General features: G+C 53.1%; 3 protein-coding genes and 1 long non-coding RNA gene across 6 annotated transcripts; 2 read left to right on the top strand and 2 right to left on the bottom strand.

Annotated features, from left to right (window-relative positions):
- Nucleotides 1–1288: 1288 nt before the first annotated feature.
- Nucleotides 1289–3278, bottom strand: LOC116077769. The gene is made up of 3 exons (XR_004113326.1): nt 3016–3278; nt 2833–2943; nt 1289–2744 (listed from the first exon to the last, which is right to left on the bottom strand). It is a non-coding gene; the product is annotated as an uncharacterized LOC116077769 (long non-coding RNA).
- Nucleotides 3279–6558: 3280 nt separating this feature from the next.
- On the top strand, nt 6559–10861 carry Kremen2 (kringle containing transmembrane protein 2). 3 transcript variants are annotated; one of them, XM_031352276.1, is made up of 10 exons: nt 6560–6856; nt 6985–7080; nt 7304–7478; nt 8402–8493; nt 8569–8693; nt 8880–9033; nt 9352–9684; nt 9764–9889; nt 9971–10049; nt 10257–10861. In XM_031352276.1, exons 2-10 carry the CDS (start codon nt 6990–6992, stop codon nt 10465–10467), a joined length of 1386 nt encoding a protein of 461 aa, XP_031208136.1. In that variant the 5' UTR covers nt 6560–6856; nt 6985–6989; the 3' UTR covers nt 10468–10861. The 3 variants fall into 3 exon arrangements, with proteins under 3 accessions (XP_031208137.1, XP_031208136.1, XP_031208135.1); XM_031352277.1 differs by having other exon boundaries at nt 6559–7080; nt 9764–9886; XM_031352275.1 differs by having other exon boundaries at nt 6561–7080.
- Nucleotides 10862–11601: 740 nt separating this feature from the next.
- Nucleotides 11602–15271, top strand: Paqr4 (progestin and adipoQ receptor family member 4). The gene is made up of 3 exons (XM_031352278.1): nt 11602–12162; nt 13674–13895; nt 14012–15271. The coding sequence occupies exons 1-3, from the start codon at nt 11988–11990 to the stop codon at nt 14443–14445; spliced, it is 831 nt and encodes a 276-aa protein (XP_031208138.1). The 5' UTR covers nt 11602–11987; the 3' UTR covers nt 14446–15271.
- Pkmyt1 (protein kinase, membrane associated tyrosine/threonine 1) lies at nt 15257–26062 on the bottom strand. The gene is made up of 8 exons (XM_031352274.1): nt 25774–26062; nt 19513–19997; nt 17848–18341; nt 17089–17195; nt 16782–16954; nt 16436–16593; nt 15589–15666; nt 15257–15495 (listed from the first exon to the last, which is right to left on the bottom strand). The coding sequence occupies exons 1-8, from the start codon at nt 26048–26050 to the stop codon at nt 15384–15386; spliced, it is 1884 nt and encodes a 627-aa protein (XP_031208134.1). The 5' UTR covers nt 26051–26062; the 3' UTR covers nt 15257–15383.
- Between the last annotated feature and the right edge of the window lie 1778 nt (nt 26063–27840).

Raw genomic sequence — 27840 nt, 5'->3', positions numbered from 1 at the left:
TGGAAGTGGTACCCCAGGCAAAGGCCAGGTTTGCTTCTTGAGTCTCTGGACACCTCCTGGGCAGGTAACTCCCTACTTTTCATCTTAGCCATTAACTATCTCTGATTACCAGCCAATCCTGGACCTCCACCTGAGATTGTCTCCAGTCAAAAGAGACAGTCTGAGGGCTGGGGAAACGGCTCAGTTAGTAAAGTGCTTGCTGCCCAACTATAAGGACCCAAGTCAGAATCCCAGCGCCCTGGGAGAAGCTGGGCCTGTGCATGTGTCTGTAATCTCAGCACCAGGTAGGCAGAGAGAAGAGGATTTCAAGCTAAAACTCAACAGTGAGGTTTGGTTTGGTTTTATGAGATGTGTAGTCCTACCTCTAGGTAGCTGTCCTGAAACTTACTCTGTAGACCAGCCTGGCTTAAAACTGAGATCCACCTGCCTCTGCCTCATGAGAGCTGGTGTTAAAGACATGCCATCCCTGGCCAGCAACAGTGAGATTTAACATACATCCCCATCCCTCTGCTTCCAACTCACCTGGAGACCAGCTACTCATGCTGTGACAGGAGGACAGGAGCAGCTTCTACTCCCACTCGTGCTTCTGGGCATCTCCTCAACCTGCCAATGCAGACTCCACAGTACCTGCCATGGAGTCCTCTCCCTGCCTGTGTGTGTCAGGTATGATTACTTGATTTAAGGACCAGACACCACATAAGGATGAACTTAAGGATGTCTCCAGGGCCCACTTAGGATACCACAGGCTTTAGACCTTCCTCCATTTGCCTCAGCCTACAGCCTCTGGAAGACCAAAAGATAGCCAGTACTCTGGGGAGACCAATCTTCTGTTCTTATTCTGGAGGGTTATAATAGACTCAGTGTGACCTACCTGACCATAGCAGAGGCCCCTGCCGAAAAGGAGGGTATTAGTGGCTTGACAGGCTCCCCTGAAGCCCTAGACACTTGCCCTATCCACACTTGTCTCACTTCTCTCTGCCCTCAAGCCCACCAGCCTGTCCTGTCCAACACACACTACTGCTTTGGAACAGATTATCAAGATCAGCTGCCAAAACCTCCCTTTTATTAGGTCATGCTTTTGGTGAAGCAGGTCTCTAGGAGACCTTCGCCTGGGGTCACACACAACTTCGATCAAGGTGGCAGCCCCTAAGGCGAGGGGGGGGGAACTAAGGTCTCAAATTCTTTTTTTTTTTTTTTTTTTTTTTTTTTTTTTTTTTTTTTTTTTTTTGGTTTTTCGAGACTGGGTTTCTCTGTGTAGCTCTGGCTGTCCTGGAACTCACTGTGTAGACCAGGCTGGCCTCGAACTAAGAAATCCGCCTGCCTCAGCCTCCCAAGTGCTGGGATCAAAGGCGTGCGCCACCACTGCCCGGCCAAATTCTATAGTCCCTATAGTCCAAATACTCAGGGAATCAAGATATGAGGAACTCAAATGAGGCCAGCTGGGGCTACATAACAAATTCCAGACCAGTCTGAGCTACATAGCAAACCCCACTGAGTTAAGGCAGGGCTGTGTTTTGTTATCCAGGCTGACCTTGATGTCCTGGACTCAAGTCATCCTGCTGCCTCAACCTGCCACATTTAGTTTAGACCACAGACATGCATCAGTGTTCCTGGCCCCACCTTTTACTTAACTCAGAGATGATTTAATTAATTAGAGACTATAATTAATCTGCATCAATCTCTCCACTGTCTCCACACAGTGCAGCCTAGTCAGAGAAGAATGTTGGTGCATGCAGGGTTACATCTACAGTACTCCAGAGAACTGGCTGGTGAGCCTGTGCATCTCCAGGGGCAGGAATCACTTTCAGATTCTACTCGCCATAGCCTAACTAACCTGCCATTACTAATTCACCCTCCCTGACCCAGAAGAAGCCCAGGAAAAAAAAATAATCAAGTGGTTCTGGGTGATCTGAGGAGTTCAGGTCATAGTGGGCACAGGGGGCCTGTAGAAGTGTCCTGACACAGAAGGTGCTCAGCAGCCAGGGACCCCTGATATGCTTCAGTAGGCCCCAACTTCTCTGGTGCCTGAGCTGAGCCAAGAGAACTCAGGGGCTCCAAAGGGTGAAGGTGCAGTGGCCTTGCTGTGGTCCCAGGAAGGAACTATCCTGAGCAGAGAGCACTGAGCTAGCCAGGAGTGGAGAGCGCTGATTGGGCAATGACAGATTTTGGGAATGGAGGTCACACATAGCTTCCCTCTGCCTGCTGAGCCATTCTGAAGGGCCCTGGGCTTTTTTCCTTCTAGCCCATGGCTCCCCTTTGGATCATGGTATTACCCTCAGGGGAATAGACTACTGCTAAGACAGAGTAACTGAAACCCTGGCTTCTTGAGGGTGACTTTGGGCAGAGAAAGCTTTGATGCCAAAAAACAAGAGAAGATCAACACTTCTAGTATCTCCCTTCCCTCCTGCCTGACAGCTGTGGGACAAGGACCCAGCCCTCACCCCACATTACCCTCCTCCCATGAGTTCAATCCTTCATCCACATTAACAGTTATTACAAGTGCAGGGTGCTTAGCAGAGACCACAACCTCCTTTGAAACATGAGGGAAGTCTTGCAGAGCTGTCCTGGTGCCATTAGGGCCTTCAGAGGGACAGTGGGGAAGGCAGTAGGGAGCCATGGGGCTCTGAAGAGAGGGTCCCCAGCTGGCCCTGATCCGGGTTGTGGATGAAGACACGCTGTAGGCTCTTTCCAGTTTGGGGACACCTCCAGCCCTCATGGCAAAACCTCCATCTGGACTTCCAGGCCTGGGTACAGAGAGAGTGGTGAGAAAGAGGAGCAGGTTCTAAGGAGATGGCTGTGAGCAGAGGCATGGAGTCAGGAGAAGGAAGGTACCTCTTTGAGACAATGATAAGCCAACGCCAAGAGGGCCAGAAGGGCTAGGACTCCAGCAGCGACTGGGACCCCCAGGGGCATTTGTAGCTCCCAACTGGTGCCATAATTTTCCTGAGGAAAGAGGAGGCAGAGTCAAGGGTCTGGGGGAGCAGGGAAGGAGGTTGGGCAGGATGCAGTTCCTACCTTTCTGCTCCAGACCAGTGGACTCTGAAACCAAGTCATGGTTGGTTCCTCACCGACCACTGTTGGCTCTCCAGGCCCTCAAGCCTTCTCCCCAGAGGCCCCCACACCCCTGACACCCCTCAAGTCAGTCACTGTAGCCACCACCAGGCGAAGTCTGACTGCAAGTGACCAAACAGGGCCTTTTAAAGTTTAGCCATCTCATCCCTCGAAAGTGAAACCTTTCCTTCCCAGGCCTCCTGTGAGGGAGGGGCAACGAAGAACCAGCATAACCCATAGCTCCAGGTCCAGTAGCCGCCCTTCCCGAGAGGCCCCTCCAGAAGAATTTCATGGGCGGAGCAGACGAACTGACTCCACCTCTCAGAATCACCAGCCTAGTCCACAATGGCAAATTCCAATAAATCACAAGAAACAGTTCTCTAGCGCCCCCTAGAGGCTAAATGCAGATGTAACTAGCAAAGATTGCTACCCTCCGGGCCTCCCAGAGGACTAACCAGCTGCAAGACTGCTGGACACATTTCCCCAACTGTGGCATCTCAGTAGGGAAATTAAGGCAGAGGAAGGTCAAGAAATTTGTTGATCTCACAGCAGATGGACAAAGCTAACTGATTGTCCACGGCTGAGTGTCTCCCAGCCCTGTGAGTGCTTATGACAAGCCAGCAGAGGCTTATGTTACGATGAAAGTAAGTGTGGTCTGTGAAATGATCACACATGTTCCCAGTACACTGAGGCAAGTGCTAAGCCCTGCCCTCTCACAGTGGCCAGGTGGTGAGGCAGACAGAGGACTGAGGCTCAGGAAACTGTGACATGGGGCAGCAGTAGGCTTTTGAGATCCAAAGTATCAAATGCCATCTACACAAGGTCTTACTTATGACCTATGACCAAGGAAGGAAGATTCTGGGAAGGTGTGATTCAGAGAGCAAGGCGCAGTTACCCGGAAGGGAAAAAGACAGGCACTGACTCTGGGGTGGGGTGAGGGGAAGTGTGAAGGCAGGCATGCACACAGAACACCATGTGCCAACACTGAGAGCTTGGAGTGGGGCTTTTACAGGCAGTACCACTGCTGAGAGACCTGGATGTCTGATTGGGAACTGTGGAGTTCCTTTTGCACTGGGATCTACCCTCACTCTGATGGACTCCCAAGAAGATGAGATGGGCTCAAATGCACCCTGGGAAATGTCCTGGGAAAATGCCACCCAATGTCTCCACCCTTACACACATACACACACACACACACATACATTGGATTGGGCGGGGCAAACCTGATATCATGTGCTTCCAAGGAAAGATAAGCAAGGGCCTCCCACCCTCATGTCCAAGTTTTCTGTTCTTTTCTCTCTGTTGCCCCCACATGACAAGTCTGTGCATGCAGATCTATTCAGGAAATGACAGGCCAGGAAACTTCTATGTCTACCAGGGTCAGGGCTTAGGCACTGTGACCCTACACTACCTTTCAGTACTTTGGTTTCCCAAGCTGTGAAAAAGCTCCACCAGGGAGCCTGCAGTGGGGTCGCAGCTCTCATTGGAGGTGTGGGGAAAGTAATAGGACTTGTGGTCTAGGACAAAGAGAACTGGAAGGTGGGCAGGGTGGTATCTCTATGAGTTCCAGCCCAACTTGGTCCATTATGGCAAGCTCTAGTCCAGCCAGGGCTACAAGTGAGACCCTGTCTAAAAAATGTGTATTTTTTTTCCTAAAGAGAGAGCTACCTGGTATCCCTCCATAGCCACATGGTTCTGTAGAGTTAGAGAACCCCAAAGATGTGGTTAGGAGCAATGGTGTCAGTGCCCAGCACCTAGATCAGACTCTGCTTGAACCCAGGCTCCAGCACTGAATAGCTAGTGAGCCCATAGTTGCCAAGGGCCTCTGAGCCCCAGTTCGTGGATCTGCAAAATGGGGAGGTGCAAATGTTCCCCTAGGGCCTTGGGAATGCTGACAGGCTGCTGCCTGCACGGAGCTGAGTGTGGAATGCTGGGCAAGTGTGTGTGTTGAGGGGTGCAGGGTGTGAGGCCTGTCCCACTCTTCAAAGGTTCCACAAGCCACCTCGGACTGGAGCTGTGGCAGGGACACTCTTCCTCTTTCCACTCAGTGTCCCCAGCCTGGTAACTGAATACCATCTCTCTCCTTTGCAGGAGACAGGACTGGGCAGAGCCATCCTAATCTCTGGAGGGTTGTTTTAAAGGCCCACTGTTCCTAGGCCAACTCTGCCATGCATGAGATCCTGGACATTTACTTGTGTTCTTCACTTCACATAGGACTGACCCTGCAAGTGGACAACTACAAAACCTCGACCTTCTTTTTTGCTCTCAGGTGGAAAGCGAAGGACAAACGGGTCTTCTTGGGGTGTTCTGGTAGGGTCAGCACAAGGGAGGCACTTCTGGCCGAAAGCTCAGCTTAGTTGCTGAGCTAGTTGCCAGAGGCGCCACTCACTAGCCTACAACCTAAGTTGTAGTCCATCTCCTTGGAATACTCCACCCTTATCGCACTCCCTTCACCCCTTCGAGACTTGTGCTGGCCCCAAGAACCTTCGCATGGGGCGCCAGCTACACAACTGTAGGACTCCCACAGCCAGTCTCTGCCACGTACACTTTGACCTCTCAGGGTGCTCCCTGTGAATCTTGCTTCTCCATCTGCTTCAGGACACGTTGTTAGGTGGCAAAAGCTCTCAGGACTGTCAGAGATGGGACGGGTCAGCCTGGGTTCAAGGTATATAGAGGTTAGTAAAGGGTGGGCAGGCTGGTCTGATGGGCAAGGGGTCTGGACCGGGTAGGGCTGCCTAGAGTCTCCCCACCCCCTCATCTCCCTTCCCGGGTCCCCGCCCCCGCCCTCCCACGCACCTGCGCTGGCCTCCCCCCAAGCCCTGGGGCAGCACTGGGAGATCAGAGGACTCGGAGGAGTTGGGCTCAGGGGGAGGGGGCGGGGAATTTCCCCCCACGCTTGCCTGGGCCTGCTCCCCTCCCCCTCCCCTGCCAAGTGGGGGGCACCGCTTGGGGAATTCCGCCAAGGCAAGGCTCTGGAGAGCCTGGGCTGGGGTCCTAGGGAGTGGAAGAAATGGAAGCGGGAGAGGGGGCGGGCTGGAACCGGGGGCGCAGCTGCCTTCCTCCCCAGACACCAGCTGCCCCTGCCTGTCGTGGACTGAGCGTCCACGATTCCTGTCTGTCTCCAGCGATCAGGGTCAGGGAGTGGCGTTTTCTTATTCAAGCCAGCCGCGGCGGGACCTGAGGAGACAGAAGCGTGAGGATCCCGGGAAGATGTATGTGTGAGCATCTTACAATGAATGAATGGATTGAATGGGAGCGCGCGCGCACTTAAATCAGGGTGCTTGTGTCCTTTTCACTGGGTGCAGCCGCGGGAGGGAGCCCTGTAACTCTCTCCCTTTAGGGTCCTCTAGAGGTCTGCTAACCTGGTCGGTGTTCCTCCATACCCTCCCAATAGAACCCACACCGACCATGGAAAAGAAAGAAGAAAGGGTGGGGAGGCATGTGTTGGGACGGTGGGGGTCCCGGAGGGACAGGCGTGGGAGGCGTCTGGACCTGCTGCCTGCGCTCCAGTGGCGGGCGGAGTTTCCAGTCTTCCTTAGGGGTGTGGGACAAGAGGGGAGGGACCTGTAGGGACACAAGGGGGGCAGGAGGCAGTGCTTTAGAGACCTGGGTGAGGGAGTCTCAAGGTGCAAGGCACAGTTCGATGGGGTGAGTGTGGGGGGCCCAGGCACGAGCCAGAGCTGGAAAGCCGAGCCTGAAGTCGTCCTCCGGCCAGATACTTTCCCTAGAGACCCCTGAAGAACGACAGCCTGGTAGAGATCCCGGGAAGATATTTCCTAGTCCCAGACCAGCAGCGCCTACAAAAGTAAGATCAAGACAGACGATCAAAGGACAACGCCCCCCCCCGCCCCGCTCCTCAGGTCACCTGGGAGACCCTAGACCCTGTGGGCGTCCCAGGCCGTGTTCCGTCCAAGGCACTATCTCTTTGGTTAGGGAAGATGGGGACACCAGACCTGCAGGGTCTCTTCCTCCTCTTCCCGTTGCTGCTGCCGCAGCACGGGGCCTCAGCAGGGAGCCTGCACAGTCCAGGTGAGTTAAGCAAGGCGGCCAGGCCAAAGTCACTGCTTGCCCCCGGGCCCCAGGGAAGGGGTCCCAAAGCTGGAGAGGCGGGACAGCAGGCAGGTGGAGCAGTTGAGCAGCCCGAAGGCCCCCTGGGGGATGGGAACTGGCTGGGACCAGGCAGGAGTTGGGTGAGGCGCGAGGAGGCCCAGTGGGTGTCCAGACTTCTCCAGATCCCGCGTTTGCCGGGCAGGCCTGTCCGAATGTTTCCAGGTGAACGGCGCTGACTACCGCGGCCACCAGAACTACACAGGCCCGCGCGGAGCTGGACGCCCTTGTCTTTTCTGGGATCAGACGCAGCAGCACAGCTACAGCAGCGCCAGCGATCCCCAGGGCCGCTGGGGGCTGGGTGCGCACAACTTCTGTAGGTGAGGAGCTGGGGTGTATGGTTGGGATGGGGGCTGTGGGGTGGATGCGCTTCAGCAAGGCTGCACCAGTGGTGGTAGGAGGCGGGACAGAGAGGCGTCTGCTCTAGCCTGGTACAGTACCCTCAGGAAGGTTTAGAGGCCAGCCCTATCTCAAAGGAGGTTCGAAAGGTTTGCAAAAACCCGGCTTTAAAGATATGTGACCTTTTTTCCTGCAAAGCCATTAAGAGCCAGTACAAAAGGCTTACTTACACTGTCAAGAGGCCCTGGATGCTGGGTCTGGTTGGACCCGCACCGACCTCCCCCGCCCCCATGATTTGACTGGCTTAGCCCTACTTGCTTGAGCAGCATCTACAATTTGTCATATGAAGGGTTCAAAGCCACAGCTTTCTTTTGGAGCACCATCAGTCAGGGACTGAAAAGGGGGCCACTTTTCTGCCCAGCAGCAAAGCTTAGGGCTTACCATTTGCACCAGTTTTATGCAAGAGAGGAGTAGTGAGGACCCACTGAAGCCAGGGGAAGTTCTCACAAGAGGTCGAGTCTAACAACCAGAAAAAACAAACAAAAACCTTCAGGCTCCCCAGCACTTGGGAGGCAGAGGCAGGTGGATTTCTTAGGTCGAGGCCAGCCTGGTCTACAGAGTGAATTCCAGGACAGCCAGGGCTACACAGAGAAACCCTGTCTCGACAAAACAAAAAACAAAAAAACCAACCAACTAAACAAACAAACAAATAAAACAAAACAACAACAACAACAAAAAAAAACCCAAACCAACTCTTCAGGCTCTTATAGCGCCCAGGAGTCCAGGAGCCTGGGGAGAATGTACTGACCGAGAGGAGCATGGCCTCTAAAACACAGACTCTTGGCCACACTGCATAGATCATAGGCCAGATGGTGTGCTCTCACCATCTCCCTCCCAACCTCAGGAACCCAGATGGTGATGTGCAGCCCTGGTGCTATGTGGCAGAGACGGAAGAGGGCATCTACTGGCGCTACTGTGATATCCCCACATGCCACAGTGAGTAAACTCAAGAGCCCAGCCACCCAGAGGCTCACTTTCAGAGGTGAGATGCTGACTTTGCTCCCCCCACAGTGCCTGGGTACTTGGGCTGCTTCGTGGACTCTGGGGCACCCCCTGCTCTCAGCGGTCCCAGTGGCACCTCCACAAAGCTCACAGTCCAGGTGTGCCTTCGATTCTGCCGCATGAAGGGCTACCAGGTACTGTCCTAGAGCTCAGACCAGTGACCCCGACCTTGACCTCAGGACCCTACCCAGCTCCCAACACAGATGCCAAACTTGACACTAACTTCTGAACCTCACCAATTCCCTACTCCCTCCCCCACCCCCACTACTCACCCATATCCACCATCCCTGCCTTTGGGGTCACCCAGTCTGTGCTCCCAGCTGGCTGGCGTGGAGGCTGGTTATGCCTGCTTCTGTGGCTCTGAAAGTGACCTGGCCCGGGGACGTCCAGCCCCTGCCACCGACTGTGACCAGATCTGTTTTGGCCACCCAGGCCAGCTGTGTGGAGGCGATGGACGACTAGGTATCTATGAAGGTGAGACATAGACCAGAATGAAGGGTGGAGTCATCCCACCACTAGGAGTGGAATTGGGGAAGTCTTCTGTGGGGCATGATAGAGAGACAAAGATTGAAGGCAGGATCTGTAATGGGCATGAGGCTGAACCTGCTGGTGAAGTCAGCACTAGATTAGGAATTGGTCCGAAGGCGGGGCCTAATTAAAGAAACTGGGCAGTGCTAGCACCGGGGCGGGAATGAGGCCTAGCTAGAAAGGGGGAGTCTTTCCACCGGGATCTCTGCACTGGAAAGAAAGCCAGGCTGGCCTCTGTTTCTTGACCGCTTGCTCTGCCCGCAGTGTCCGTAGGCTCCTGCCAGGGAAACTGGACGGCTCCTCAGGGTGTCATCTACTCCCCGGATTTTCCGGATGAGTATGGGCCAGATCGGAACTGCAGCTGGGTACTGGGCCAACTGGGCGCTGTGCTAGAGCTCACTTTCCGCCTCTTCGAGTTGGCTGATTCTCGAGACCGGCTGGAACTACGAGACGCCTCGTCGGGCAACCTACTCCGTGCCTTCGACGGCGTCCATCCGCCGCCCCCGGGGCCTCTGCGCCTGCGCACTGCTGCACTGAGGCTCACCTTCCGCAGCGACGCACGAGGCCATGCTCAAGGCTTCGCGCTCACCTACCGCGGTGAGCCAGGGGCCGGTCCTCCTGCCGCCGCCCACACAACCGCACTCCTGGCCACCTCTTCTCACACCTCTCTCCGCAGGGTTGCAGGATACAGTGGAGGACAGAGCATCACCAGAGGATTCAGCTGAGACTCCCGCAGGGGACCCCGATGGGGCTAACGTGAGCTGCAGCCCCAAGCCCGGAGCGGCACAGGCTTCAATAGGTGGTGAGGCTGACTTACAAGGTGGGAGTTAAACAAGGAGTGGCCTCTCGGAGGCCTGTCCTCATCGCACCCCTGTGCCCGCAGCCCGAGTCTTCTCCACCGTGACGGCCGTCTCTGTGCTGCTGCTGTTGCTCCTGTCGCTACTGCGTTTGCTGCGTCGACGGTGCGGGTGCTGGGGCAGGGCCTGAGGGCAGAGCCCGCACTGGGCGCCTGATGCCTCGTGCCTCGGGTGTGGGGGTCTCTGGTGGGAAGCCTGGGCTAGGGAACAAAGCTAGGAAGGTCCTGGGTTCTTGAGCGGGCGAGGCCGTGGGAGAATTGGTTCGCAGGCAGGACTGGGTATGGGTCCAGCTGACGTCTGCTCCCTCTCTAGGAGCTGTCTGCTGGCTCCAGGAAAAGGGTCTCTGGCCATGGGACCTTCCCGGGGCCCCGGGAGAAGCTGGGCTGTGTGGTACCGCCGGCCCCGAGGGGTGGCTCTGCCCTGTCCCCCAGGGGACTCTCAGGCTGAGGGTCTTGCTGCGGGGTACCGGCCCCTGAGTGCCTCCAGCCAGAGCTCCTTGCGCTCGCTCGTCTCTGCTCTCTGACCCCAGACGTACGTGAGTCCATCGCCACTTCTGCCAGCGAGATGGACACCTGAGAAATTATGCAGCACCCTACCTCGACCTTGTGCCCCTTTAAAAGCAGCTCGGTCTCTGGTCATCTCGAGAAGACCAGAAAATCGGACGGGAAGCATCCGGGAACTTGGCCTGACCCTGGGGGTCCAAACGACTGAAGCCGAACGACAAAGGGAACCCAACACCCTAATTCATGGACCTTGATGTGATGGGTGGTGTTTGGTTTCAGGGTTCTTTGTGCCTTTTGTGGGGTCGGGGGGGTGGGAATGGCCCTAGACTGCTGCCCTCGATGAAAGGCTAAGGGCCAACAAAAGTGATCTAAAGACTCAGTATAGACTTACAATAAAAGGCCTATTTTGGTAGAGGCTTCAGCAAGTTCTCTGCGTGAGGGAGAACCTATGTTAATAAGGGTGTGGGCAGGGGCGGGGGCTGCAGATAAGATACTGGGTGAGCTTTCTTGTGAGAGGATGTGGAAGTTGGTCGTGGATAGTTTTATCAGGAAGAAGCGCCTTCCTTGTTTCTGCCGTAGTAGAAGGGAACCGACCTTGCTTCCCTGATCTCCTGCTTTTGCCTGTCCCTTGCCCATATTGGGCAGGGCTAAGGGTGTGCTTTGTGGGCGATAAAAGGGAGTGGATTGGGTGGAACCCAAGCTCGAAGCAGCCTGGCCGGAAGGGCTGGGCCTCGCCAAGGGCTCCAGGTGCACCACACATCTTAGACGCTTGGGTTCCCCGCCAATGCGAATATACCCCAAAATGGGTAAGCGCCGGCGCTACTCCGGACTCATCTGAAGGGGGCCTCAGCCAGCAGCACCTTGGACAGAGTCTGACTGTGGGCTTAGAGCTGGGTAGCCAGGTTGTGTACTTGAGGTAGGTGCCCGAAGGTGCGACAACCTGAAGGCCACTAAGAAAGCTGTTGGTAGACCCAAGGCACTAGGCCACTCTAGTGGAAGAGCCCGACACAGAACGTCGCGTCCCAAGCCAACAGCCACTCCATGCAAAGAAGGCTGGAACTGCATATGTTAAAAGGTGAAGGCCTGGGCGGTCTCGGGGCGGAGCATCCCTGTCCGCAGCGCCCATTGGTCCCTGCAACGTGAACGTCAGGAATCCAGCGCGCGAAACACAGGCAGGGTGGCGGGGGCGAGGAGCCGGGGTGGAGCTTGCTGTCCCCTCCGGCGTCCGGCCGCGCCCGTCCTCCGGGCTGCGGCGAGACTCCGGGCTGCTGTTGCGGCCAACCGGAGCTCTCCCTCCACCGGTCAGCCACGGTGGAGCTGAATGCACCGAGCTCCGACAGTGGGGCTGCCAGCTTCCTTTCCCTTGCGGGGGCGTCGAATTCGCGCGTGCGCAGAGCGTGAGGGAAGGGGGCCGGGACCCCCAGGCTGACCCCGGCAGAGCTACCTCACAGCCGGAGGCGAATCGGGATGAGCTTCCCAGCGCTGCAGCTCCACTGAGAAGGAAGCCCAGGGGCAGAGGGTTGCCAGTCGGCCGCAGTGCATGAGGCCAATGGCGTTCCTGACCGGGCCGCGTCTTCTGGACTGGGCTAGCTCGCCGCCGCACCTGCAGTTCAATAAGTTCGTATTGACCGGCTACCGGCCGGCCAGCAGCGGCTCGGGCTGCCTGCGCAGCCTTTTCTACCTACACAACGAACTGGGCAACATCTACACACACGGTAGGTGAGCCGCGCCCCGATTCATGCTTCTTGCACTCGCGGCCGCCTTGCCTGTGAGCACAGCAGCCCCCCAAGCCCAAGTGCGGGACTGTCCCTGCCCTGGTTGGGTCAGGCGCCGCGGTGACAAAGCTGCTATTGTCCCAAGCTTCGTTGCCAGCTTCTGCTTTCCCAGTAGTGCCCCAAGGTAGGAGAGGGGAGCAGAGTGGGAGCCAGCTTAATCCGGCTGAGCTCTAGGGGTAAGAATCCTGGTATCCCCTTGGTAATCCTGCGCCTTGGGCACCCTCCCCCTCCAGCGCTCATCCTGGAGGTGGGCGTTCACTGGCTAGGAGGAGTCGGAGAGAAGAAGACCGCCCCTGCCTGACCCAAGCCCCTCCTCGCGGTAGCCTTGAGTCCCTGCGACCATAGCAGTACCGTGGGGCTCCGCCTAGCGGCTCATTCCCCCACCCCGCCCCCCAACACACTTGCGGGGGCCCCTAGAGCTCTGCTGACACAGCCCTGGCCTGTCCTTGAGCCGCCCCGGCTGGGACAGGGAACTAGAGCCAGCTAGGTTTAGACTTGGGCTTTTCTCCAGGGGAAGGGCGCTATTATTTAGTCAGACCCCCACCAAGAGTGGGGCAGATGCCTGCATTTGTCCTCTATTAAGGCAATGCCAACTGCCTGTGGGGAAGGGAGGAATGGCCAAGAAAGGCCAGCACTGGAAGGAACAGAGCTCTTGAAAGCCCCCAGTGGAGATAGGATAGGCTTCTTCCAGTCCTTTCCCCTCGTCCTGAGCCTTTCCTGGCTTGCTTCCTTTATGGAAAACAAAAAGACCCAAAGCCTCCATCTGCCTGGACATTTGAGAATGTTAAGTAGCCCCGAGGCTGGTTTGTCCCTCCTGTCCTAGTCAGAACTCAGGCTGAGGTCATGCTTCTCCAGACATTCCAGGACAGACAGACAGACAGACAGACCTGGTCTGGCCTCCTGTGTGGCAGGGAGGAGCTGTGGCTTTAGCCAGGAATTAGTCTGCCCTGGCTCACCTTCCTCTATCCTTGGCCCCCTCGCTGGGCTCAGCTGGGACAGATTACTCCAAGCTTGTTTCTGCACCTGCAAAGTAGGGTTTATTGGCTCTGCTTCTTAGATCTTCGGGATCCTGACAGCAACCCTTCTGAAAGTTTGTAGCTCACAAGACCTGCCTCTGTGTGGGCAGGCAGCAAGGCTCTGACTTTGCCTTGCTCTGACTTTCTTTTGTTTTTCCATAGTCAGGCCACTTTGGTTTTTTTTATTTTTGAACATATATAGTGTATGAGTGGGTGGGTGGGTGTACCTCTGCCCCCAGGAATGTAGAGGTTAGAAGACAATTTGTGAGGAATGGTTCTCTCCTGCCATGTGGAGTCCAGGATCAAGCTCAGGTTGTCAGGCTTATCAGCTTTTACCGACTAAGCTATTTTTCCTGGCTCCAACTGGTACCTTTTATGATGTGATTCTCCTCTTATGCTGAATGTGTCTGATGTATAACTCTCCCTCCCTTCTAGGGCTAGCCCTGCTGGGCTTCCTGGTGCTGGTGCCAATGACCATGCCCTGGAGTCAGCTGGGCAAGGATGGCTGGCTAGGAGGTACACATTGTGTGGCTTGCCTGGTCCCCCCTGCAGCCTCTGTGCTGTATCACCTCTTCATGTGCCACCACGGAGGCAGTCCTGTGTACACCCGGCTCCTTGCCTTGGATATGTGTGGAGTCTGCCTTGTTAACACCCTTGGTGAGCCAGGACCCCAGGAATGTGGAGGCTAGGGCCACTGGTAGGAGCCCTGGGTTTGGAAGATTAGCTAATTTGGACTTAACTCCTCTCTCTGCTCTTTCTCTCTGTCTCTGCAGGGGCCCTGCCCATCATCCACTGCACTCTGGTTTGCAGACCCTGGCTTCGCCCAGCTGCTCTGATGGGTTACACTGCATTGTCAGGTGTAGCTGGCTGGAGAGCCCTCACTGCCCCCTCCACCAGTGCCCGGCTTCGAGCCTTTGGTTGGCAAGCTGGGGCCCGCCTGCTGGTGTTTGGGGCCCGTGGAGTAGGGCTGGGCTCAGGGGCTCCAGGCTCCCTGCCCTGCTACCTGCGCATGGATGCACTGGCTCTGCTTGGAGGGCTGGTAAATGTGGCACGCCTGCCAGAGCGGTGGGGGCCTGGTCGCTTCGACTACTGGGGCAACTCCCACCAGATCATGCACTTGCTGAGTGTGGGTTCCATCCTCCAGCTCCATGCTGGGGTTGTGCCTGACCTGCTCTGGGCTGCACACCACGCCTGTCCCCCAGACTGAGCTGCCTCCTAGCTGCCAAACTGGCCTGCTCACAGCTTTCTGGAACAAATTATACCACCTTTCCTCCTGCTGGTCTGCAAGGGGCTGGCTCCTTGGAAGAACCAGCACATGGGACTTCCTAGCTGGGAGACCACTCTTCATTCTTCCCCATGGATTCACCTCTTCTTGTACCCAGGCCTTCAAATCCCAGCTTCTCCTCTCCTTGACATCTTCCCTCCTGGGCACTGTTTTGCTGTCATTAGAAGGAAACCATTTTTTTTTTCCAATTTACTGTTTAACCTGTGAGAGTCTCCGACAGTTGAGTCCTGCCAACTTACCAAGCCTCCAGCCCAGCACCACTCCCCCTGTGTTGCTGCTCCCATACTATACCTTCTGGACTTTTGAACTAGCCTCTCTGATCCTGCTTCCTGACCTCCATCTTCCTGCTCTGCATGCCAAACCTCTCAGCAGCCAGAAGGTTGCTCTTCCTGTCATTCCTGCAGTGAGGATGCAGAGGAGTGGGACCAGGCTTTTCTCAGAACCAAGTGGACATTAGTCCACTTGTGTCATCTGGCCAGGAGACATGAGGAGAGCTGCCACTTTCCCTGGGCAGCAGGCACAGGTGTGGAATGGAGGCTTTGGAATCAGCTCTTCAGTGCCATGGTCTGACTGACCTGCCCACCAGAGACTTGTCTGCTCAGGAAATCTCTATACAGTGGGTGGCTCCAGCCTGCTGGCCCAAGGGCACTCTATAGCAGGGTACCGACTCACAGCCAGATCATCCCAAAGGCCCAAGACCCTAGGCAACATCAATAAAGAGACAAGAGCTATGTTGCCACATGAGCAACCTTGGGTGTTCCCAAGACGCATTACTTTTTATTAGATACAGAAATTTCATGGGGAGAGGTAGGCAAGAAGATCAGAGATTTAAAAGCAGCAAGGCTGGCTGGGCCTGTGGCTCAGGCTGGGTCCAGGGAGTCCTCAAACAGGCTGAGGAGGTTCCTTGGCTCAAAGGTGGGGCAGGGGCCTCTTGGAGGTTCTGAGTCCATATCAGTTAGGTCCAGGGCATTCCTTGGGGGAGGGAAAAAAAAAAAGGATTAATACACTGGATCCTAAAGACAAACTGTGCCCAACCCTAGACCCTGTGCTTGATCACCTCCTCACCTTGGTATGTACCTGCCCCGAGGGGTAGAGGTTCTCCTAGTGATCCGGGACAGGATGGTCTCTGGGGAGAGTGAGGGACTACAAGAAAGAGGACAAGCAGGGTGTTGAGGGTTGGGCAAAGTAGGATATAAACAGCTGTGCTCCTTTTTGGTTCCAGGCCTCTGCTTGGTGAAGGTACAAGGCCACAATTGAAATAAGCACTGGCAGCTGACAAGTTCTCCCACCTGACAACATTCATGGGTTAACTCTGTCCCTTTTCAGGTTCAACTGAGCTGGGTGTTGAGTAAATGAAGCCTTTCTAGCATTTTGCTATGTTAGAAAGAGCCTTCAGAGTGAGGGGATGGTTCTATAAAGGGAGGGGTCCCGAGAGTGTATGGTTCCTCCTTGCAGTTGTTTCTTAATTACTCTTTCCCTTGGCTAGCAGACAACTGGGAGCAAGGGAATCCTTTCAGGACAGGGACTTACCAGGTGCTGGGAGGCATCCACTCAGGGGACGACAGCACTTTATCTCTGAACAGGGGCAGCCTCTACAGAGGTGGGGACTACAGTCCTGCACTGAATGCCACAGCTGCCCACACAGACCACCAGCTACCTCTACACTGGCAGTCTTTGTCCCCTGAGTGTGACAGGGGACCTGAGACCCCTTGCATTGGACATAGTAATGTACACACATACCACTCCTATGTCCTGGATTCTCACTGCCCACAGTGACGTACACACATATCACCCCTATGTCCTGGATTCTCACTGCCCACGGTGACGTACACACACCACCCCACGTCCTGGATTCTCTCACCCACAGTGACGTACACACACACCACCCCACATCCTGGATTCTCTCACCCACCCTATGCTGTCATCATCCCAGCTGCTGGAGAGGGTGCTGTCCAGGAGGGGGCTGCACGGTGGAGAGCCAGGTGGCGTGGCTGGTGGGCCCGGAGGCTGCAGCCAACTGGCAGGATGAACCAGCCCATGCCAGAGCCAGCAGAGCAGAGTGACCAGGGCCTAAGGAAAAAATGAGCCTTAGAAACCAAGCTTTGTGACAAATCACAGCACTTGAGAGGCTGAGGTAGGAAGATGATGAGTTCAAGGACAGCCTGATCTATACAGTAAGTTCAGAAGTGAGCCTCAGGAGACCAGGAAGGGCCCCTGGGAAGGAATGGGTAGGATAGCCCAGCACCATAAAGGCCTACCTGCCACAGGGCCCAACCTCGACTCAGGGCTTCTGCAGCCATATACCACAGAACATTCCAGGGACGTGGCTGCCTCAGCATGGGTAAGGCCAGCAGGGCTTCAGCTGTGGCTCGAAGCTGGGGGTCAGGCTCCAGCATCATGGTGAGGACAGAACGCAGCTCAGAAGACAGACCTGCCGATGAGGCAGGGCCATGTCAGGCCAGGGTACTGACTGGGCCCTTAGTCCAACGGTGCCCCCTACTACTCGCCACCCCTTGCCAGCAGCTGGTGATAGCCGGCCGGCTCTTCTGCTGAACTCCCACTCACCAGCAGTGAACTCAGGGGGCAAGTATCCCTGACGCAGCTGCTGCCAGCCCTCCCCACCGTGGGGCAGTTCCATGTTGCAGGCCACTTCCAAGATGGTGAGACCCAGACTAGGAAGGACAGGACGTGACGACAGAGGCAGAGTGAGCTTTGTGACTTTGTGACACAGACCCCAGTCCTGCCAGCACCCTGGGGGAAAGGTCTGTTCTCCTCTGCCATAGACCAGAAAGTTAAGGAGAGGGGTAAGGAGCTTTGCGGAGAGCCCCGGAGGGCCAGTGAGCACCGGTGAGCATGGGCTCCACACTCAAGCAGTTAACCCAGTGGAGTGGAGGCCCATCAGAACCACGGTGACATGCAAATTGGTTTCCATGGTTATTAGGGCTGGCATCATCATTCTGTAGAGATAAGCAGAATACACTGAAGCGGGGCAGTGGTAGCCAGTATGGCCTCACAACCCTGGGCCTGGCTATCGTCCCAGATGTTAGCTGTGGACTTGACAAGTCCCTCCACCTCATTCCTCTCCCTGTCCTGGAGCACAGCCATGGAGCTTCGAGAAGATGGCTAGCCTACAATGTAAGGAGCCTCTGGCAGGCTTATTGCTTACTCTGGAAATTTCTCAGCTAGCTGGGAGGGGCAGCACCTCCCAGGCCGAAATGCCCTCCTACCCTTGTGCCAGGAAAGAGCTCCTCTACTGGGCAGTCCCTTCCTTTTTGCTGATCAGCCACCAATAAAGGGCTCTTACAGTCCTCATCCCAGCCTCACCTGAACACATCTGCTGCTGTCCCATAGGAGCCCTGCAGCAGCTCTGGGGCCATGTAGCGAGGATCTCCCTCCTGGGCCTCACCAGCACCGGTTGAACCCAGCTCCACCAGTAGTCCAAAGTCGCCCAGCTTGCAACGGCCCCGGGGGCCCAAGAAGATGTTGGCAGGCTTGACATCAAGGTGAACTAGGCCTTGACTATGTAGATGGTCCAGAGCCAGAAGAATGTCCCGCAAGTAGCCCCAGACCTGGGCCTCTGGCAGGCTGGCCCCCCAGGCTTCACAGTGTTGCTGCAGGCTGGGCCCACAGAGCTCCGTCTGCAGGTACAGGATGCCACCCTCCTCCCAGGCCCGCTCCAGTCTCACACAGTGTGGGTGCTGCCCCACCTTCTCATGGCCGCCTACCTCAGCCAGCTTACGAGTTCGGTCTTTGGGGCCTCGGAATGGTGACATGGAGCGCTTAACAGCATAGAGTCGCCCATCTTCCTTGGAGCGCACCTGGAAGGGAGGTGTTGCCCAGAAGCAGGATGGGGGGCAGGGAGCAGGGCAATCAAATTTTGCTGTTCCGATTTCACAATGTAGGGGAATACATGTCAGCTTTAGACCTTTGCATGCAATGATAACTAACTGGACACATGTCCACTGCAGAACGGTGCACCAGAGACCCAGCAACAGAGAAGATGGGACAGACCTATGACCAGGGTCCAGTGATAAAAGAAAATGGTAGTCCCCAAAAACACAGGCAGTGTGCTCTGCTGTGTCCAAGCTTTCCTGTGGTGAGGAATGCTGATTCAAGGGCCTGTGCTGCTTTCATTTTAAATAAAATTGCTTTTAAATAATGCTTACATAAAGGAAAGCTGCTATTTTAGGAGAAATATAACTGGAAAACTAAAACCATATTTAAAAAAATGATGGGCTGGAGAGATGGCTCAGTGGTTAAGAGCACTGACTATTCTTACAAAGGTCATGAGTTCAATTCCCAGCATCCAATTGGTGACTCACAACCATCTGTAATGGGATCTGATGCCCTCTACTGGTATGTCTGAAGACAGCTCTGTGTGTGTGTGTGTGTGTGTGTGTGTGTGTAAATTTTTAAAAAAATAGAAAAGAAAAGAGCTGGGCGGTGGTGTCACATGCCTTTAATCCCAGCACTTGGGAGGCAGAGGCAGGTTGATTTCTGAGTTCGAGGCCAGTCTGGTCTACATAGTGAGTTCCAGGACAGCCAGGGCTACACAGAGAAACCCTGTCTTGAAAAACCAAAAAAAAAAAAAAAAAAAAAAAAAAAAAAAAAAAAAAAAAAAAAAAAAGAAAGAAAGAAAGAAAGAAAGAAAAGAAAAGAAAAGAAAAAATGATGATGAGCCAGGGAGAGCCTGCTAGCCTAAGGAATACACTGTGGGACAAGCTCCAGGTCAGACAGAGCCAGTCATGCACCCCAGCACAGCCATCTCCAGGCAGAGAGTGAAGAATTGCTGTGGGCTGTGCTAGGCCTGGACAAGAGACCAGTGTGCATGAGGCAGCTCTTGAAGGCACGTGATCTCGGGATGGAGACGTGGCTGTAAGCCCTAGAGAGGAGAAAGGGCAGCAGGATGCCCAGGACACTGTCCCACTCAAGGAGGGCACCCAAGGTAAGAGGCTCCCAGAGAAGCCTGGGGAAACACCCTCCATTTACCTTGAAGACTTCTCCATAGGAGCCATGACCCAGGCGGCTGAGCCTCTGGAAGTTCTGCTGAAAGAAGGACTCTGGCCGGCTCGGGTCATACCCAGGACTCTGCAGGGTCTCTGAGGTTTCACACAGGAAAGACACCCTCCGGGGCTGGGGCTGGTGCCAGCCTGGGGTCCGAGGGGGGAATAGACGGCTGATAGGGATGCTGCCCTTGGCAGGGGGCCGAGGTGGAAGGCTCCGGCTGAGGCCCCCAGGCCTTTTGAGGGAGAAACCAGGCTCTGCATGTCGGAAGTAAGCTGGAACTGGGACGGGGGTACCACTTAGGGGTGCTGGGGTCCCCTCAGTGGGCATGGACATGGCCAATGCTAGAGGATCCGAGCACAAATCAATGTGTCCACTCAAACAGTGCTTGATCCTGTGGCCCACAAGAGAGCCACTTCTTTGCCACACACACGTACTATCCACATGAAGGTTGTGTGGGCCACAAGTACCTGCAGAGAAGGAAAAGAACAGGCCATCACATACCTGCATGCTGTGCCATCTGAGGCTTGGAGGTGGCAATTACACAAAGTCAGGACCATATCCTGCATCCCTGTATCCCTGAGGGCCTCATAAGCAGCAGGGAAATTCTAAGCCCAGCAGCCCCACAGCTGTCACTCAGCCTTCCTCCCTGTAGCCACTTCCGAGCTCCCTTATCACCACTTTAACAGTAAAAACAACTTCTGAGTTCCAAAACTTCCTTTTTCTATTTTCAGAGTTATTGTACTAGAATGGATTCTCTTATATAATATCCCTATAAAATATGAGACCTGGGGACTTCTCAGAAATAGACAGAATAGAGGGGAACTATTCACAACCATCTTAAGTCTCTGAATGTAGTACTAAAGACAGAGAAATGAAGTGTTTACAGAAGAAAATCTAGCAAATCTTGGTAAGAATGTGGAGAACGGTAGGATCTGCAAGTCTCTGGCCATGGGCAGGGGTCTGGAGGTGAGGCCCTGCTGCCTCAGCTCCCTGACAAGCTTGGTGTTTGCCTAGGGGAGCAGGTTCTCAGCACTCCTTAGTCTCCCACCAGCTCCACAGGGCAGAGGCTGGTTTTCAGTTGAGTGGTAGATTAGCCAAGATCTTTCTTCTCTCTCCTGCCCCACTGAAAGACAAGATGGAAGTTCTACACTGGGCCTAGCAGGCTGAGAAGCCCATGGTTCAAGCCCCAGCTCATTCATAGGAAGAGAGTTCCACACTGGAAGAGGCAAGCAGGAAATGCAGAGGCCTCTGTCCTGTCTCAGCATCATGCTTCTAAGGCAACAGGGCCAGCCAGGGAAAGTGCACCACTGTCCCCCAGCACAGCTTAGATATATTGCCCAGGGGTAGAAGCAATCTGTAACACAGAGTTCTGAGGCTGTGCCCCGGAAAACTTGACTTTGGAATATTAAGACATTCATATCTGACAATACTATCAAAAAAGTAAAGAGGACAGGTAAATGAAGCTGGGCACTGTCACTTATACTCTCAGCACTTGGGAGGCAGAGGCAAAAGGATAAGGAGTTCAAGGCTATCCTTGGCCACATATAGAATTCAAGGGGGGCTGGAGAGATGGCTCAGCAGGTAAAGATCACTGACTGCTCTTCCAGAGGTCCTGAGTTCAATTTCCAGCAATCACATGGTGGCTCACAACCATCTGTAATGAGATCTGATGCCCTTTTCTGGTGTGTCTGAAGACAGCTACAGTATACTTACATATAATAATAAATCTTAAAAAAAAAAAAAAGAATTCAAAGTCAACATGGGTTATATGAGACCTTGCTCAAAACAAAACAAAACAATAACAACAGCAACAACAACAACAAAAAAACCCTGACAACCAGCCACATCCATGTGATAGCACACCCCACCCTGATAATAATAATTTTTTTTTAGTGAATGAAAGCTTTAGGTCTTAGTGGTGGGGCTGGGCATGGTGTGTATCCCTGTAATTCCAGTAGGGACACTGAAACATAAAGTTCACAGATTTGAGGTCAGTCTGGGCCACATATCCAGATTTTGTCTCAAAAAGAAAGAAGAAGGGGCTAAGAGGTAGCTGAGCAGGTAAGAGGAGTGACCGCTCTTCTGGGATTTTCAGTACCCACGTAGCTCTATGGGAATCTGGCACCCTCTTTTGGCCTCCACCCACACTATCCACTTATAAAACATAGGCATACATTTAGGCAAAACACCCATACACATAAAATAAATAAATAAACAAACAAGCAACTAGGAAGAAATACTGTGCATGATGACTTTAATCCCAGCATTCAGTAGGCATAGAATCTTTATGAGGTTGAGACCAACTTAGTCTACACAGTGAGATCCAGGCTAGCCAGGGCTACATACATAGTGAGAGCCTGTCTAGAACCAAAGGTAGGGAAAAAGGAAAGGGGGCGGGGAGAGGGAGGGAAGAAAGGAAAGAGAAGAGGAGGAAGTAGGAGGAAGAGGAAATGTAGCTCACTGGCTCAGTGGCAGAACACTTCCCTGGCATGTAATAGGCCCTGGTTTGATCCCTATTACCAAAACCAAAATGAATGGAGGCACAAATGTCCTTGCACTCACAGTTAGCTTTTTGTTTTGTTTTGTTTTGGAGACAGGGTTTCTCTGTTTAGCCCTGGCTGTCCTGGAACTCACTCTGTAGATCAGGCTGGCCTCGAACTCAGAAATCCACCTGCCTCTGCCTCTCAAGTGCTGGGATTAAAGGTGTGCGGCCACCATTGCCTGACTGGAAACCAGGAATGTTAACCACACACAGTGGTCTTTTCAAATAAAAAGACCTCTTTTACCCAGAAGGCTGGGACTAGAAGTGGCTAATAACCTAACCCCTGTGCCAGAGAGCCAGGCCATACCTGGCTCCCCCAGGCTGTCCCAAGCAGAACCGGAGGTGAGTAACAGCCCAGATGACTGTTGACCAGATCCTTCCGAGGCCTTAAAGATAACACATGTAGCCTATCTATAGAATGGTGAGAGTTTTGATCTAATTATGCTTCCTTGTACAGAGGGGATTCTGTTACACCAGGAAACCTTTTACCAAATCATACTGTACTTACATGTACCTATAATCAACTACCCAGTGTCAAATTCTACAAGCTTGAACCAATTCCAGCTACTAAGTCGCATTGAGCTGGATTGTCTTCTTGCCTCACAGAGATCAACCCTTTGCAGGTCCTAATGGTTGCAGAGACACCGCTCCCCACCCCCCACATCCACACACAAAGAACTAAAGGCCTAAGTAAAAGGGGAAACCTGTTCATGGCAATGGTGTTGAAGTTGTGGACTGGTGTATAGTTATGTTACAGTGTTACCAGACTTTTCTCAAAACAAAGTAAAGGCCTTCAGTTCAAATTGTACAATCCCTGTACAATTCTAGCTGGCTTCATTATTGAAAATAATGAGCATCTTGGGCTGAGGTGGCCCACGCCTTTAATTCCAGCACTTGGGAACCAGAGGCAGGTGGATCTCTGTCAGTTTAAGGCCAGCCTGGTCTACAGAGCAAGTTCCAGAACTGCCAGGGTTACTAAGAGAAACCTTGTCTCAGAAGAACAAGATGCTTCTATAATTCATATGTATGTTCAGGAGGACTCCACCTCTTGTCAAATTCATAAAAGGCTAAATTTAGAAGATTAATAATTCCAAATTTTCAAACTTTCTACAAAGCCACAGTAATGGAAAAAGTTTATTCATATAAGGATGAAGGGGATACAACTAAGGGTTCTAAAATTCATGGTTAAAACAATTTTTCTTTGAAGCTGAGCACAGTGGCACACACCTTTAACCCCAGCACTTGGAAGGCTGAAGCAGGCTGATCTCTGTAAATTCAGGCCAGCATAGTCTATAGAGCAAGTTCCAGGACAGCCAGGGCTACATGGAGTGACCCAGTCTCAAAACAATTTTATTTTGTGTTTTCCCCCCCCCTCAAGACAGGACTCATTATGTAGTTCAAGCCAGCTTTGAATAGCCTCTTGCCTCAGCTTCCAGAGAGCTAGAATTACTTATTTTCAAAAAGGATGTCACACAACCCAACAGGAAAGAAGAATCTTTTCAACAAATGACAGACAACTGGGTAGCTACATCAAAAAATTACTAAGGGAAAAAAATTAACTTTATCTGTTTTTCTCACTCAGTATACTTATGGTTTTACTTTGTTTTGAGAAAAGTCTATGTAGCCTGGACTGATCTTGAACTTGAAGCAATCCTCCTGCCTCAGCTTTCTAAGTGCTAGGTGTATTAGAGGCATGAGCTATCACTAGCTGACATTCATTAACAGAAATATTAATGTTTGATCTTAGAATGGATGCCCCAGATTCACTAGTGGTCTTATACATATCTGCTTTCTTAGGATGCCTTTTCAAAAGCTATTATTCACTTATGGATCAAACCACTATTTAAAAGCTACTAGTCATTATGCTAACATGTCAGGAAAGCATTCTACCAGAGCTACATCCTCAGCCCTACATCAGTGCTTTCTAAATCTGAGACCATAATAGCTTTCTAAATCTGAGATTTATTTTATTTTATTTTGAGACAGGGTTTCTAGTTTAGGCTATCTTCAAGCTCCCTTGCTGTGTAGCCAAGGAGAACTGTGAGGTTTTGATCCTCCTGACACAACCTCCAGGGAGCTAGGATCACAAACATGTCCTATTACATCTAGCTTATGCACTGCTGTGTATCAAACCCAGGGCATGATTCATGTTAGACAAATGCTAAACCAATTGACTTATTACTATAACTCCAGGCACTAAGTCTGGGATATTTTGAATTATGAAGAGCACCTGGCACCAGGAGTTTGTGGAGTTGCAACTCTGCACCGACATACAAGAAGCTGAAGGGCTTAAGACTGGGGTCTAGCATAAATGCTAACTGCTGTCTTAATCAGTGCTTTAGATAGTAGTTGAAATGACTCAAGTATAGTAGTGTCCTGGTGTAACTAACTGTGTGCTCCTTGGGGCAAAAGGGGTTGCTACAATGTTGTAATTCAAACAAAGGCAAAAAAGCAATAGAAAGAGTCGATTTTAGGGGAAGCCACAATGTATCAAAAAATGCCACACTTAGCCTCAGGTAGTACAAATTACTACTTAGGCTAGGTACTTAAATTAAGAGGCTTGGCTGGAAGGCTCTCCTGTTATGGCTCTATTTACTTCAAGAATCCCATCCCAGAGGTGGCCTTTAGCTTAGAGACATAGTACCCGCCTAGCACTGTCAGGGTCCTGCATTTGATGCCCACCCTAGAAAAAAAGAAAAAACGAATCCTATCCCAGGTTTTCTTGAAGGAATCAGACTGTCAGGATGCACGATCATGGTGGTTATAAACCCACGGGGGAGGGGTAGAGGCGTGGGGGGTCCGTAAGAGTACTTGTTGCCCTTCCAAAGGACCAGGTTTGATTCCCTGACACACTGACACACAAGCGTCTGTAATTCCAATTCCAAGGGGATCCGACACCCTTTTCTGACCTATGTGGGCACTAGGCACAAACGTAGTGCATAGACACACAATCAGACAAAATTACACATGCATTTAAAAAATAACAAAATAATTATTTTTTCAAAAAAAAAAAAGGAAGAAGGAATATAGTCTCCATGCCTAGCACCTGGGAGTCCACCACCTGTCTTCAGTCAGAAAGACTGTTCCCTCTCAATGTCACTTTCGTTTCAACAGCACTGGTTATTTACATTCTAATACCTCTGGCCTGGTCAAACAGCCTTTATGGGGTGAGAAGGGTTGGTGGCGGAGTCCCGGCTGAGTCCAGAGTGACCCTGGGCCACCTGGTTTCCAGGGGCCTCACCCTCGTACTGAGCTGGACACATCTGTTGACCACCATCAACAGATGTTAGACTGTGAGTTCCTCCCATGCAGGGTCGTTGCCGAATTCGCTCGGTGGGCGAGGGAGGGAACTCTGACAAACAATTGCGTAGTCAGGCTGTCACCCCGGGAGTGGAGGGGCTCTTCCCAGAGAGCGGCGGGGCGGAAAAAGAGAGGCAGTGCTGGCAAAGGAGCTGCCAGTGGGAGGGGGCAGGGGGCCCGCGGGAGTAGGCGGGGCGTGGGCGACAGCGCTGACCTGGAGTCATCCGAGGGCTAGCGGGGCCCGTGACACACAGGGAGGGGTGGGGCTGCTGCAGGGGGGCGACGGGACCCTGAGAGGAGGCCGCAGGGCCGTCACGGGGCGCAGCGCGGCAGGAGCGCGGGCCAGGGCGCCGGGCGGAAGAGCGGCGCGGCCGGGAGACCTCACCCGGGTGTGGGCTCACCTGGGGAGGCTGGGCGGGGCGCAGCGCGGCGCAGCGGCGAGGTCCCAGGTTCCGGGTCGGCGGAGGCCGCTGGGGACCTCGCAGAGGCCGGGCAGGCCGGGATCGGGCGGCGGGGCCTCTGGACACCGGGGCGAAGCACTCTCCAAGAAGGGGAACGGCCCGTGAACGCGCGCGGAGCCAGCTCGCGCCAAAAATTCCAAACCGGCCTCGAGGCCCCGCCCAGGCTCGCCCGTGGCCCCGCCCCCGCCTGGTGCAGCCGGTCAGGCGCCGGGGGCATTGGCTCCGCCTCGCGTCCTGCGTGCGCACCGAGGTCTCCCCGCCCCCGAAGTTTGGCGGAGCGGTCTCATTGCGCAGGCGCCCCTCTTCGAGGCGGATTGCAGTCTAGGTAGCTAAATTCTTAGTCGTAGACGCCAGGTCGGGGGGGACGATCCTTGGCCCCTCCCTCTCGGTATCCCCAGGACATTTGTCTGTCTTCAGACTATGGTCCCCACACCAGCTGCTCTCCATTGGCTTGCCTTGCTATTCGTGTCCATAAAAGGGGCAGGTAGGGCCCTGCAGCCAAGTGGCATTTATTTCCTCAGGGATTTGCCACTGGGGGCATCACGAGCAAATATAAACCGAGAAACCTGGGACGATTTCTTTAAAGAAGGTCTGCGCAGAACAAACGTGGGATGGAGCTTGCTTCTTGGAGAAAGGGACCTTTATCGATTTCAACTAGATGTGAGAAATCATGCTTTAGAGCCAGTCTCCCTAAAATGTTCCTGCAATCTCTTGGAACAACAGTGAGAAGGAAGGCCAGGCCCTACTTAGGCCTGAGATCAACAGCTGGGGTACAGCCCACCTCCAAGCCCTTCCCTTTGCATTAGCGTCTTTGAGAGCAGAACACTTGTGACTTGGGCTAGTCCTTGTTGAGGACCCTAGACAGGTCCCTCCTCAACTATTTAGAGCTACTTTCTGTCAGCCCTGTTTTCTGGACAGGCTTTCCCCTCTTCCATCTGTTCATTCCTCAAAGTCTAATTCATAGTGATTAAAACATACACACACACACACACACACACACACACACACACACACACATACACACACACAATACTGCACTGGTACATGCCTATACCCCAAGCATGGAGGCAGCTGAGGCAGAAAGATCACATGAGCCCAGGAATTGGAGGCCAGTTGGGCACTATAACAAGACTCCTGGGGCTGGAGAGATGGTTCAGCAGTTAAGAGCACTGACTGTTCTTTCAGAGGTCCTGAGTTCAATTCCCAGCAACCACATGGTGGCTCACAACCATCTGTAATGGGATCCCATGCCCTCTTCTGGAGTGTATGAAGATAGCTACAGTATACTCACATACATAAAATAAACACAATCCTAAAAAAAGAAAAAAGAAAATTCGATACAAAACAAGACTCCTGTCTTAAAATAATCAAATAAACCAGTAAGTAAAAGTTGGGTAAAGTGGTATATAGTTCTGTAATTCCAGCACTGAGGAACTGGGGAGGCTGAAGCAGGGGGAATCTCTGAGTTTGAGGCCACCCTGATATATATCACAAGTTCCAGGCCAGCCTGGGCTACATAGTGAGACCCTGTTTCAAAACCTGGGGCAGTTTCAGCAATTTGAACCGTGTCTCGTAAAGGAAATGGGAAAGGGAGTAAAGAGGCTAGGTTGTTAGTTCAGTGGTAGCTAGCGGGTGTGAAGCCCTCGGTTCAATCCCCAGCATTACAGGGAGAAATAAAAGCATTTTATTTCAGTGGCATGCATCAATAAACATCTCACTTTGCAGAGAAAGATTGTACTATACACACAATAAATATAAATTAGTAGCAGTTACAAGTATGTGTACAGATGTTGTGTCAGGGAACTAAAGGATGTAGTGTTGCTCTCTCTGCCAGTCTCCACATGTGTAAAATGAATAATAGCTCCTCCCTACTTGAAGAAACAAGCATCAAGTGAAAAAAAATATATGTGAAGTGCTTTTGTTAGAGGAGAGGCAGACCAAAGAGGTCTGCACTTTTCTGCCCAGGTTCATGGTCTCATTAGTTTAAAAAAAAAAAGTCATGAATAG

This window comes from Mastomys coucha, unplaced genomic scaffold, assembly GCF_008632895.1.
Source record: "Mastomys coucha isolate ucsf_1 unplaced genomic scaffold, UCSF_Mcou_1 pScaffold5, whole genome shotgun sequence".
NCBI lineage: Eukaryota > Metazoa > Chordata > Mammalia > Rodentia > Muridae > Mastomys > Mastomys coucha.
This window is presented reverse-complemented; position numbering and strand designations above follow the sequence as displayed.

Bases quoted from the DNA above. Each gene is read 5' to 3' on its own strand.
- Paqr4 (XM_031352278.1), top strand. From the start codon at position 11,988: ATGAGGCCAATGGCGTTCCTGACCGGGCCGCGTCTTCTGGACTGGGCT. The intron at 12,163-13,673 runs GTAGGTGAGCCG...CCTCCCTTCTAG, and splicing joins GGGCAACATCTACACACACG to GGCTAGCCCTGCTGGGCTTC. The intron at 13,896-14,011 runs GTGAGCCAGGAC...CTGTCTCTGCAG, and splicing joins CTGCCTTGTTAACACCCTTG to GGGCCCTGCCCATCATCCAC.
- Kremen2 (XM_031352276.1), top strand. From the start codon at position 6,990: ATGGGGACACCAGACCTGCAGGGTCTCTTCCTCCTCTTCCCGTTGCTG. The intron at 7,479-8,401 runs GTGAGGAGCTGG...TCCCAACCTCAG, and splicing joins GGTGCGCACAACTTCTGTAG to GAACCCAGATGGTGATGTGC. The intron at 9,685-9,763 runs GTGAGCCAGGGG...CTCTCTCCGCAG, and splicing joins CTTCGCGCTCACCTACCGCG to GGTTGCAGGATACAGTGGAG.
- Pkmyt1 (XM_031352274.1), bottom strand. From the start codon at position 26,050: ATGCCCCCGGCGCCTGACCGGCTGCACCAGGCGGGGGCGGGGCCACGG. The intron at 17,196-17,847 runs GTGAGGCTGGGA...TGTCCTTCCTAG, and splicing joins ACAGCAGCAGATGTGTTCAG to TCTGGGTCTCACCATCTTGG. The intron at 16,955-17,088 runs GTGAGTGGGAGT...CCTCATCGGCAG, and splicing joins GCCCCCTGAGTTCACTGCTG to GTCTGTCTTCTGAGCTGCGT.